This window comes from Piliocolobus tephrosceles, chromosome 1, assembly GCF_002776525.5.
Source record: "Piliocolobus tephrosceles isolate RC106 chromosome 1, ASM277652v3, whole genome shotgun sequence".
NCBI classification, from domain to species: Eukaryota; Metazoa; Chordata; class Mammalia; order Primates; family Cercopithecidae; genus Piliocolobus; species Piliocolobus tephrosceles.
In genome coordinates, this window is record NC_045434.1 from 28,218,453 (window position 1) to 28,231,827 (window position 13,375).

At 40.5% G+C, this 13,375-nt stretch overlaps 1 protein-coding gene across 12 annotated transcripts in view; it reads left to right on the forward strand.

The window, feature by feature from the left end:
* PRRC2C (proline rich coiled-coil 2C) overlaps positions 1-13,375 on the forward strand; it is a 107,262-nt gene that overhangs the window by 60,734 nt on the left and 33,153 nt on the right. For all 12 annotated transcript variants that reach the window (XM_023207151.2, XM_023207161.2, XM_023207158.2 and 9 more), the window contains exons 18-19: positions 2,554-2,708; positions 9,780-10,677. In XM_023207151.2, coding sequence (XP_023062919.1) covers positions 2,554-2,708; positions 9,780-10,677 — 1,053 coding nt within the window. The remainder of the gene's footprint in view (positions 1-2,553; positions 2,709-9,779; positions 10,678-13,375) is intronic.

Below are 13,375 nucleotides of genomic sequence, written 5' to 3' on the forward strand. Positions count from 1 at the left end.
TAGGCTTTACGCACACACATTTTAGTGTAAGTGAAACACTGAGATGGTATTAGAATTATGATGAGGTCTTTCCATCAGTCTGAAGTAATGTGTGCATGACATCCTTTGAAATGTTTGACTTAGACATTTCATTGAAATGAGAATATGCTTCATTTTACAGAGTTAATGATTTTTAAAAGGATTTTAAAAACAAGTAGACTTGTCTTATAAATCAGAATCAACTGAGTAGACTTGTCTTATAAATCAGAATCAACTGGGGTTTTTTTTTTCTTTTGAAATCAAGTTTCCTTTTTTTTTTTTTTTTTTTTTTTTTGAGACAGAGTCTTACTCTGTGGTCCAGGCTGGAATACAGTGGCATAATCTCAGCTCACTGCAACGTCCACCTCCCCAGTTCAAATGATTCTCTTGCCTCAGCCTCCTTAATACAGGCACGTGCCACCATGCCCAGCTAATTTTTTGTATTTTTGGTAGAGGGTTTCGTCATGTTGATCAGGCTGCTCTCAAACTTCTGACCTCAAGTGATCTGCCCACGTTGGCCTCCCAAAGTGCCGGGATTAAAGGCATGAACCACCATGCCTGCCTGAAATCAAGTTTCTATTAGAAAACTGGAGTAACAGTAACGTCTCGCCCTGTCACTCAAGATGGAGTACAGTGGCATGATCTCGGCTCACTGCAACCTCTGCCTCCCAGGTTCAAGCGATTCTCCTACCTCAGCCTTCTGAATAGTTGGGACTACAGGCGCGTGCCACTATGCCCAGCTAATTTTTTTTGTATTTTTAGTAGAAACAGGGTTTTACCATGTTGGCCAGGCTAGCCGTGAACTCCTGACCTCATGTGATCTGCCTTCCTCGGCTTCCCAAAGTGCTGGGATTACAGGTGTGAGCCACCATGCCCAGCCAGTTTCTAAGGAGTGAAAGCCAGTAGTCATTTTTCATTTCATCTCTCAGTGTATGTTAATGCTAAGTTTTAACTGTTTTAGAATTGTTTGTAGATACTTTCTCTGTGACCACTTCCCTGATCATACCTATGTTGCTGTACCTAACAAGTTATCACCATCCTGAATTGTATACTTATTGTTTCCAAGAAAAATACTTTTATTGTATGTGTAATTTCCAATTAAAATATTGTATATTGTTTGAAAATTAAATAATTTCTTTAAATTGCTTCACTCTTTCTTGATACTTACAGTTATTGTTCAGACATTATACCTATAATAAAAAATTACATTACCTGAAGTAATTTAATTTTTCTTGGAAATATTATTTGATGGATTTATATTTCACATACTGACTGGGATATAGGATAATTTTAAGATAGACAAAGTAATGGTTAGTGGGAAAATAGGTTGAAAAATGATCTTGAGTTATTCATCACCTAGATGATTCTGGTATGTGTTCACCTATGCCATCTTACATTCACACACAGCTTACACATTTATTTATTTTAATTGATTAATTGATTGAGACAGGGTCTCGCTCTCCCAGGGTGGAGTGCGGTGGCATGATCTCAGCTCACTGCCGTCTCAACCCCTCCAACTGAAGTCATTCTCCTACCTCAGACTCCCGAGTAGCTGGGACCACGGGCGTGCACCTAGCTAATTTTTACATTTTTTCTAGAGACGGGGTTTCACTGCGTTGCCCGTAACACATTTATTTTTAAAAACTCCATGCTGTAGACAAGGGTCTACATAAAACAGAGACATTAAGAGTCATAAGACCAACTAGGCCAGTCATCTTACCTTAAATCAGTTTATTTCATTTTTTTAAACATTATTTATTTATATGTTTGTTTTTAAAGTAGAGACAGGGTCTCCCCATGTTGCCCAGGCTGGTGTGAAACTGTTGGCCTCACATGATCCTCCCACTTCGGCCTCCCAATATGCTGAAGCACTAAGCCAGTTTATTTCATTTTTTGAAAAACAGAAATAATAGTAACAGCCACCTCTTAGAATGGTTAGATGCAAATGAGGTAGAATGTTTTGTAGATCTTTTAAAGCACTATACAGATCTAAGGCTAAGAGATAGAGATTAGTTCACAGGAAAATTTTGATTTTTTTTCTTTTTTAAGGCATTACCACTATATTACTTAAGGAAAAAAAAAAAAAAAGATCTATGTCATTTAAAACAGATATTTTTAGGATTTTTTGGACAGACTCAGAGTCACTCAGGCTGGAATGCAGTGGCATGGTCTCAGCTCATTGCACCTTCCACCTCCCAGGTTCAAATGATTCTTGTGCTTCAGCTTCCCAAGTATCTGGGACTACAGGTGTATACCACCACACCCGTCTAATTTTGGTATTTTTAGTAGAGAGAGGGTTTTGTCATGTTGGCCACACTGGTCTCAAACTTCTGGCCTCAAGCAGTATGCCCATCTTGGCCTCCAAAAGTGCTGGGATTACAGACGTGAGCCACTGCACCTGGCCAGTTTTAGAATTTTTATTTTTAACTTTAAGTGTATGAAATCTTTTCAAATCTTTACAATGAATGGCCATGCTATGGGGTGGGAAACATTTGAAAAACAGAAAATATCTTAAATCCTTTTCCACACCCACAGGTGTTGTTATAATTGATGATCATCCTGAAGTAACAGTAATTGAAGATCCCCAGTCAAATTTGAATGATGATGGTTTTACTGAAGTGGTATCCAAAAAACAACAAAAACGTTTACAGGATGAAGAACGCCGAAAGAAGGAAGAACAAGTCATACAGGTTTAAATCTGGTTTCAACTTGTTGCTAGTTATTTAGATTTGTTGCCCAAAGTGTATCAGCAAATGTTCAAGGTTTTTATCTACTTGTAAAGTCAAGACTGTATTCATTATTCAGATGTTAAGAGTGACATCATCTTCCCAACTTTAAATCATTTTGACTGGAATCAAAGGAAATTTTAAATAAAATATAAGGACTGTAGCTCCTTGTATTTTGACTTATATCAAAGACCATCTTTTTTTCTTTTTTTCTTTTTTTTTATACTTTAAGTTCTAGGGTACATGTGCCCAAGGTGCAGGTTTGTTACATATGTATTCATGTGCCATGCTGGTGTGCTGCACCTATTAACTCATCATTTACATTAGGTATTTCTCCTAATGCTATCCCTCCCTCCTCCTCCATCCCACAACAGGCCCCGGTGTGTGATGTTCCCCTCTGTGTCCAAGTGTTCTCATTGTTCAGTCCCCACCTATGAGTGAGAACGTGCAGTGTTTGGTTTTCTGTCCTTGCGACAGTTTGCTTAGAATGATGGTTTCCAGCTTCATCCATGTCCCTAAAAAGGACATGAACTCATCCTTTTTTATGGCTGGATGGTATTCCATGGTGTATATGTGCCACATTCTCTTAATCCAGTCTATCATTGATGGACATTTGAGTTGGTTCCAAGTCTTTGCTATTGTGAATAGTGCTGCAATAAACATACATGTGCATGTGTCTTTATAGCAGCGTGGTTTATAATCCTTTGGGTATATCCCCAGTAATGGGATAGCTGGGTCAAATGGTATTTCTAGTTCTAGATCCTTGAGGAATCACCACACTGTCTTCCACAGTGGTTGAACTAGTTTATACTCCCACCAACAGTGTAAAAGTGTTCCTATTTCTCCACATCCTCTCCAACACCTGTTATTTCCTGACTTTTTAATGATTGCCATTCTAACTGGTGTGAGTTGGTATCTCATTGTGGTTTTGATTTGCATCTCTGATGGCCAGTGATGATGAGCATTTTTTCATGTGTCTGTTGGCTGCATAAATGTCTTCTTTTGAGAAGTGTCTGTTCATATCCTTTGCCCACTTCTGATGGGGTTGTTTGTTTTTCCAGTAAATTTATTTAAGTTCTTTGTAGATTCTGGATATTAGCCCTTTATCAGACGGGGAGATTACAAAAATTGTCTCCCATTCTATAGGTTGCCTGTTCACACTGATGGTAGTTTCTTTTGCTGTGCAGAAGCTCTTTAGTTTAATTAGATCCCATTTGTCTGTTTTGGCTTTTGTTGCCATTGCGTTTGGTGTTTTAGTCATGAAGTCTTTGCCCATGCATTTTTCCTGAATAGTATTGCCTAGGTTTTCTTCTAGGGTTTTTACAGTTTTAGGTCTAGCATTTAAGTCTTTAATCCATCTTGAATTAATTTTTGCATAAGTTGTAAGGAAGGGATCCAGTTTCAGGTTCTACATATGGCTAGCTACTTTTCCCAGCACCGTTTATTAAATAGGGAATCGTTTTCCCATTTCTTGTTTTTGTCAGGTTTGTCAAAGATCAGATGGTTGTAGATGTGTGTTATTATTTGTGAGGCCTCTGTTCTGTTCTGTTGGTCTGTATCTCTGTTTTGGTACCAGTACCATGCTGTTTTGGTTACTGTAGCCTTGTAGTATAGTTTGAAGTCGGGTAGCGTGATGCCTCCAGCTTTGTTTTTTTTTTGCTTAGGATTGTCTTGGCAATGCGGGCTCTTTTTTGGTTCTGTATGAACTTTAAAGTAGTTTTTTCCAATTCTGTGAAGAAAGACATTGGTAGCTTGATAGAGATGGCTTTGAATCTATAAATTACCTTGGGCAATATGGCCATTTTCATGATATTGATTCTTCCTATCCGTGAACATGGAATGTTCTTCCATTTGTTTGTGTCCTCTTTTATTTCGTTGAGCAGTGGTTTCTAGTTCTTCTTGAAGACGTCCTTCACATCCCTTGTTAAGTTGGATTCCTAGATATTTTATTTTCTTTGAAGCAATTGTGAATGGGAGTTCACCCATCATTTGGCTCTCTCTGTCTGTTATTGGTGTATAGGAATGCTTGTGATTTTTGCACATTGGTTTTGTATCCTGAGACTTTGTTGAAGTTGCTTATCAGCTTAAGGAGATTTTGGGCTGAGACGATGGGGTTTTCTAAATATACAATCATGTCATCCGCAAAGAGGGACAGTTTGATTTCCTGTTTTCCTAAATGAATACCCTTTATTTCTTTCTCCTGTCTGATTGCCCTAGCCAGAACTTCCAACACTGTGTTGAATAGGAGTGGAGAGAGAGGGCGTCCCTGTCTTGTGCCAGTTTTCAAAGGGAATGCTTTCCAGTTTTTTGCCCATTTAGTATGATACTGGCTGTGGGTTTGTCATAAATAGCTCTTATTATTTTGAGATACATTCCGTCAATACCTAGTTCATTGAAAGTTTTTGGCATGAAGGGCTGTTGAATTTTGTCGAAGGCCTTTTCTGCATTTATTGAGATAATGTGGTTTTTGTCTTTGCTTCTGTTTATGTGATAAATTACATTTATTGATTTGCGTGTGTTGAAGCAGTCTTGCATCCCAGGAATGAAGCCAACTTGATCTTGTTAGATAAGCTTTTTGATGTGCTGCTGGATTTGGTTGACAAGTATTTTATTGAGGATTTTCACATCGATGTTCATCAGGGATATTGGTCTAAAATTATATTTTTTTGTTGTGTCTCTACCAGGCTTTGGTATCAGGATGATGCTGGCCTTATAAAATGAGTTAGGGAGGATTCCCTCTTTTTCTATTGATTGGAATAGTTTCAGAAGCAGTGGTACTAGCTCCTTTTTGTACCTCTGGTAGAATTCAGCTCTGAATCCGTCTGGTCCTGGAGTTTTTTTGGTTGGTAGGCTATTAATTATTGCCTCAATTTCAGAGCCTGTTATTGGTCTATTCAGGGTTTCAAATTCTTCCTGGTTTAGTCTTGGGAGGATGTATGTGTCCAGGAATGTATCCATTTCTTCTAGAGTTTCTAGTTTATTTGCGTAGAGGTGTTTATAGTATTCTCTGATGGTAGTTTGTATTTCCGTGGGATAGGTGGTGATATCCCCTTTATCATTTTTTATTGTGTCTGTTTGATTCTTCTCTCTTTTCTTCTTTATTAGTCTTGCTAGCAGTCTATCAATTTTGTTAATCATTTCAAAAAACCAGCTCCTGGATTCATTGATTTTTTTTTTTTGAAGGGTTTTTTTTTTTTTTTTTGTCTCCATCTCCTTCAGTTCTGCTCTGATCTTAGTTATTTCTTGCCTTCTGCTAACTTTGAATTTGTTTGCTCTCGCTTTTCTAGTTCTTTTAATTGTGATGTTGGGGTGTCAATTTTAGATCTTTCCTACTTTCTCTTGTGGGCATTTGGTGCTATAAATTTCCCTCTACACGCTGCTTTAAATGTGTCCCAGAGATTCTGGTATGTTGTGTCTTTGTTCTCATTGGTTTCAAAGAACATCTGTATTTCTGCCTTCGTTTCGTTATGTACCCAGTAGTCATTCAGGAGCAGGTTATTCAGTTTCCATGTAGTTGAGTGGTTTTGAGTGAGTTTCTTAATCCTGAGTTCTAGTTTGATTGCACTGTGGTCTGAGAGACAGTTTGTTGTGATTTCTGTTCTTCTACATTTGCTGAGGAGTGCTTCCAACTATGTGGTCAATTTTGGAATAAGTGCAGTGTGGTGCTGAGAAGAATGTATATTCTGTGGATTTGGGGTGGAGAGTTCTGTACAAGTCTATTAGGTCCACTTGGTGCAGAGCTGAGTTCAAGTCCTGGATATCTTTGTTAAACTTCTGTCTTATTGATCTAATATTGACAGTGGGGTGTTAAAGTCTCCTATTATTATTGTGTGGGAGTCTAAGTCCCTTTGTAGGTCTCTAAGGACTTGCTTTATGAATCTGGGTGCTCCTGTATTGGGTGTGTATATACTTAGGGTAGTTAGCTCTTCTTGTTAAATTGATCCCTTTACCATTATGTAATGGCCTTCATTGTCTCTTTTGATCTTTGTTGGTTTAAACTCTGTTTTATTATAGACTAGGATTGCAACCCCTGCGTTTTTTGTTTTCCATTTGCTTGGTAGATCATCCTCCATCCCTTTATTTTTAGCCTGTGTGTGTCTCTGCACGTGAGATAGGTCTCCTGAATACAGCGCACTGATGGGTCTTGACTCTTTATCCAATTTGCCAGTCCGTGTCTTTTAATTGGGGCATTTAGCCCATTTACATTTAAGGTTAATATTGTTATGTGTGAATTTGATCCTGTCATTATGATGTTAGCTGGTTGTTTCGCCCATTAATTGATGGAGTTTCTTCCTAGCATCGATGGTCTTTACAATTTGGCGTGATTTTGCAGTGGCTGGTACCACTTGTTCCTTTCCATATTTAGTACTTCCTTCAGGAGCTCTTGTAAGGCAGGCCTGATTGTGACAAAGTCGCTCAGCATTTGCTTGTCTGTAAAAGATTTTATTTCTTCTTCACTTATGAAGCTTAGTTTGGCTGGATGTGAAATTCTGGGTTGAAAATTCTTTTCTTTAAGAATGTTGAATATTGGCTCCCGCTCTTCTGGCTTGTGGAGTTTCTGCTGAGAGATCTCCTGTTAGTCTGATGGGCTTCCCTTTGAGGGTAACCCGTCCTTTCTCTCTGGCTGCCCTTAACATTTTCTCATTCATTTCAACCTTGGTGAATCTGACTTATGTGTCTTGGGGTTGCTCTTCTCGAGGAGTATCTTTGTGGTGGTCTCTGTATTTCCTGAATTTGAATGTTGGCCTGCCTTGCTAGGCTGGGGTAGTTCTCCTGTATAATATCTTAAAAGTGTTTTCCAACTTGGTTCCATTTTCCCCATCACTTTCAGGTACACCAGTCAAACGTAGATTTGGTCTTTTCACATAGTCCCATATTTCCTGGAGACTTTGTTCGTTTCTTTTCACTCTTTTTTTCTCTAAACTTTTCTTCTCGCTTCATTTCTTTAATTTGATCTTCAGTCACTGATACCCTTTCTTCCACTCAATCGAATCAGCTACTGAAGCTTGGGCATGTGTCACGTAGTTCTCGTGCTATGGTTTTCAGCTCCATCAGGTCGTTTAAGTTCTCCTCTACGCTGTTTATTGTAGTTAGCCATTCGTCTAATCTTTTTTCAAGGGTTTTAGCTTCCTTGCGATGGGTTTGAACATCCTACGTTAGCCCAAAGAAGTTTGTTATTACCAACCTTCTGAAGCCTACTTCTGTCAGTTCGTCAAAGTCATTCTCCATCCAGCTTTGTTCCATTGCTGGCAAGGAGCTGCGATCCTTTGCAGAAGAGGCGCTCTGCTTTTTAGAATTTTCAGCTTTTCTGCTCTGGTTTCTCCCCATCTTTGTGGTTTTATCTACCTTTCGTCTTTGATGATGGTGACCTACAGATGGGGTTTTGGTGTGGATGTCCTTTTTGTTGATGTTGATGCTATTCCTTTCTGTTTGTTAGTTTTCCTTGCAACAGCCAGGTCCCTCAGCTGCAGGTCTGTTGGAGTTTGATGGAGGTCCACTCCAGACCCTGTTTGCCTCAGTATCACCAGCGGAGGCTGCAGAATAGCAAATATTGCAGGACAGCAAATATTGCTGCCTGATCCTTCCTCTGAAAGCTTTGTCTCAGGGGCACCTGGCTGTGTGAGGTGTTAGCCCCTACTGGGAGGTATCTCCCAGTTAGGCTACACGGGAGTCAGGGACCCACTTGAGGAGGCAGTCTGTCTGTTCTCAGAGCTGAAACACCATGCTGGGAGAACCACTGCTCTCTCCAGAGCAGTCAGACAGGGACATTTAAGTTTGCAGAAGTTTCTGCTGCCTTTTATTCAGCTATGCCCTACCCCCGGAGGTGGAGTCTACAGAGGCAGGCAGACCTGGTTGAAATGCAGGTGGGCTTCCCCAGTTCGAGCTTCCCGGCCGCTGTGTTTACCTACTCAAGCCTCAGCAATGGCAGACACCCCTCCCCCAGCCAAGCTACCACCTCGCACTTTGATCTTGGACTGCTGCTGTAGCAGTGAGCAAGGCTTCGTGGGCGTGGGACCCACCGAGCCAGGCACGGGATATAATCTCCTGGTTTGCCGTTTTCTAGGACCATTGGGAAAGTGCAGTATTAGGGCGGGAGTCCCGATTTTCCAAGTACAGTCTGTCACGGCTTCCCTTGACTAGGAAGGGGAAATCCCCCAACCCCTTGTGCTTCCCGGGTGAGGTGATGCCCCGCCCTGCTTTGGCTTACCGTCCTTGGACTGCACCCACTGTCAAACCAGTCCCAGTGAGATAAACCAGGTATCTCAGTTGGAAATGCAGAAATCACCCATCTTCTGCGTTGATCATACTGCTAGCTGAAGATCGGAGCCTTTCCTATTTGACCATCTTGGAATGGCAACTGCTGCTTCCTCAAGACCATCTTTACTTTAACAACATATTGTATACTAGGGATACCTTATTTGCCCCAAGGCAAAGTTGAGTTGATTTTAAATTATCTTGGAAAGCTAATGAACACAAATGTCACAAACCAGTAGATTTTGGATTCCTGGTCTACAAAAATGTCTGTTGTAATCTATATTAGTTCATTTAAATACACAGTGTGAATCAAGATAAATTATTCGTTTAATTGCATATAACCTTTGGAACCAAATTTTCAGAAGTCATTTATTTAGGAAGGTAAAATAGTAGTGCATCTCCCCTGTATCATAACAGCCACACTGCCCAAATTAATGTCTTGGCAAATATATGAGTTAAGACTATAAGTCGCATTTTGTTAGCTTAGTTAAGGTTTGTTGCCAAATGAATTTACTGCAAACTTTCTTAGTTCTTGAATTTCAGAATTGTGTACTTGTATGTCGAGAATGTACAATACCTATTTGTCTTTTGTCTCAATATCATCTTGGCTTCTCATCATTTAAAATCTTATTAGCAACGCTGACATTTTGTAGTTTGAGTACCTATTTTGCAAAGTAAAGCAGCCAAGTTAGTGGGAGTTAGTTTTGTTAAAAGTTGTATTTATGAACTGTTGCTTTCAGCTGCATTTTTGACAAAAATTATCCCTGTTAATTTTTTAAGGTCTGGAGCAAAAAGAATGCAAATGAAAAAGGAAGAAGCCAGACTTCTAAGCTTCCTCCAAGATTTGCCAAAAAACAGGCTACAGGAATCCAGCAAGCACAGTCTTCAGCCTCAGTTCCACCTGTAGCTTCGGCTCCACTTCCACCTTCAACCTCAGCTTCAGTTCCAGCGTCAACCTCAGCTGCAGTTCCAGCAACCTTAACTCCAGTTCTAGCCTCAACCTCAGCTCCAGTTCCGGCCTCAACTTTAGCTCCAGTTCTGGCCTCAACCTCAGCTCCAGTTCCAGCCTCACCCTTAGCTCCAGTTTCAGCCTCAGCCTCAGTCTCAACTTCAGTTCCAGCCTCTACTTCAGCTGTAGCTATAACCTCTTCTTCAGCTCCAGCCTCAGCCCCAGCTCCAACCCCCATCCTTGCCTCAGTTTCAGCCCCAGCTTCTGTCCCCATTCTTGCCTCAGCCTCAATTCCCATTCTTGCTTCAGCCCTAGCACCAACTGCAACTCCAACACCAGCCCCAGCAGCCTCTTCCCCAGCTGCCCCAGTCATCACAGCACCAACTATCCCAGCCTCAGCCCCAACTGCCTCAGTCCCACTTGCCCCCGCCTCAGCCCCAGCCCCAGCCACCACCCCAGTCTCAGCCCCAACTTCCGCCCCACCTGCTCCAGCCCAGACTCAGGCACAGACCCACAAACCAGTCCAGAATCCACTACAGACTCCATCACAGTCTTCAAAACAGCCGCCACCGTCAATTAGGCTGCCTTCAGCTCAAACACCTAATGGCACAGATTACGTAGCCTCAGGAAAATCCATCCAGACCCCACAGTCACATGGCACTCTGACAGCTGAATTATGGGATAACAAAGTGGCCCCACCAGCTGTGCTGAATGATATCTCTAAGAAATGTAAGTTACAAAAGAGAAGAGAGGGGTGGGGAATGGCATGGGAATACTGAGGTTTCTTTTCAATTTTATTTATATACTCATTAAGTGTTTTCTAGCCATCTCATTTTTTTATTGTAGGAAAAAGTAATAGTAATCCTCTCTTAACTTTCTTAAAATTTTTGTTTCAAGCATGTTTAACAAGCATATTATATTTTATGGAAATAATTTTGTGTTGATGAGAAAATAATAGGCAATGTTTGGGGGAGACTTGTACATGCATACCTCATTTGATTACACTTTGTGGACACTGCATTTTTAAAAATTAAAAGTTCATGGTAACTGTGTCAAGCAAGTCTTCTGGTGTCATTTTTCCAACAGCATGTGCTCATTTCATGTTCTGTGTCACGTTTTGGTCGTTCTTGGACTATGTCAAATTTTTCATCATTTATCTGTTATGGTGGTCGGTTATCTTTGATATTGTAGTTGTTTCAGGGTACCGTGAACACCCAAATAAGATGGTGAACTTAATTGATAAGTGTTTTGTGTGTTCTGACCACTCACTCCATTGACCAGCTGTACCCTGGTCTCTACCTCTCCTGGACCTCCCCATTCTTTAAGGACACAACAGTATTGAAATTAGGCCAATTAATAACCCTCTAGTGGCTTCTAAGTGTTCAAGTGGATGGAAGAGTCATATACGTCTGACTTTAAATCAAAAGCTGGAAATGATTAAGCTTAGTGAAGAAGGCATGGTGAAAGCCACGATAGGTCAAAAGTTAAGTGCTACTTCAGTAATCAATACTAATGATAAGCAAGTAAAACAGTCTTATTGCTGATACAGAGTTTTAGTGGTCTGGGTGGCAGGTCAGTCCAGCCGCACCATTCCCTTAACCCAAAGCCTAATCCGAAGCAAGACCCCCATCTCTGTTCAGTTCTGTGATGCCTGAGAGAGGTGAGGAAGCTGCCAAAGAAAAGTTTGAACCTAGCAGAGGTTGGTTCAGGAAGTTTAAGGAAAGCAGCCACCTCTATCACATTAAAGCGCAAGGTAAAGCAGCAAGTTAACCAGAAGATCCAAAACTGAGATAATTGATGAAGAGGACTACATTAAATAATAAATTTTTAATGTAGACGAAACAGCATTCTATTGGAAGAAGATGCCATCTAGGCCTTTCATGACTAGAGAGGAGAAGTCAATGCCTGGCTTAAAAGGACAGGCTGACCTCTTTTTAAGGGCTAATTTATCTGGTGACTTGAAGCTGAAGCCAGTGCTCATTTCCCATGTTTGAAATCCTAGAGCCCTTAAAAATTATACTAAATCTACTCTGCCTGTATTCTAGAAATGAAACAACAAAGCCTAGATGACATCACATCTGTTTACAAAATGGCATACCTAATTTTTTTTTGTTTTTTTTGAGAAAGCGTTTCACTCTTGTCACCTAAGCTGGAGTGCAGTGCAGTGGCGCGATTTCGGCTCACTGCAGCCTCCACCTCCTGGTTTCAAGCATTTTCCCCTGCCTCAGCCTCCTGAGTATCTGGGACTACAGGCACGCGTCACCCTGCCTGGCTAATTTTGTATTTTTCGTAGAGACAGGATTTTGCCATGTTGGCCAGGTTGGTCTCGAACCCCTGACTTCAGGTGATCCACCCACCTCGGCCTCCCAAAGTGCTGGAATTAAGGTATGAGCCACCATGCCCGGCCCATACCTATTATTTTTAAGCCCATTGTTGAGACCTACTGCTCAGGGGGAAAAATGCTCAAAAGCTTTCCTTCAAAATACAAGCTTGTTGACAGGGCATCTGGACACTCTAGAATTGTGATGAAGGTAATACAGGAAGATTTATGTTGTTTTCATGCCTTCCAACATGGCATCCATTCTGCAGCCCATGGATCAAGGAGCATTTAGACTTTCAAGTCTTGTTATTTAAGAAATACATTTTCTAAGGCTACAGCTTCCATAGACAGTGATTCCTCTGATAGATCTGGGCAAAGAAATTTGAAAACCATGTGGAAAGGATTTACCGTTCTAGACTCCTTTGAGAACATTAGTGATTCATGGAAGAATTTCAGGATATCAACATTAATAGGAGTTTGGAGGAAATTGATTGTAACTCTCACGGATGACTTGGAGGAATTCAAGACATCAGTGGAGGAAATAACTGACGCAAAGAAAGTCGTTTCTTGTGATGAAATCTCCTGGTGAAGATGCTGTGAACATTGTTGAAATGACAGCAAAGGATCTAGAATATTACATTAACTTAGTTGATTAAACAGCAATGAGATTTGAGACTATTGACTCCAGTTTTGAAAGAAGTTCTACCGTATGGGTAAACAGTATCACATGCTATGGAGAAGTCATTCATGAAAGGAATAGTCAGTGTTACAAACTTCATTGTTGTCTTATCTTAAGTAATTGCCACAACCATGCTAGCTTTCAGCAAACACCATCCTGGTTAGTTAGCAGCCATCGACATCTCCACTGGCAAGACCACCAGCAAAAAAATTACGATTCAAAGACTAAGATGATGATTAGCTTCTTTTTTAGTGGTAGTTTTTTTAATTAAGGTATTTACCTTTTTAAAGACATGATACTATTACATATTAGACTGTAGTATAATGTAAACAGAACTTTTGATATGCACTAGGAAACCAGAAAATTAGTGTGACTTGCTTTATTGCAGTACTTGCTTTATTGTAGTGAAGTGGAGCTGAACCCGCAAT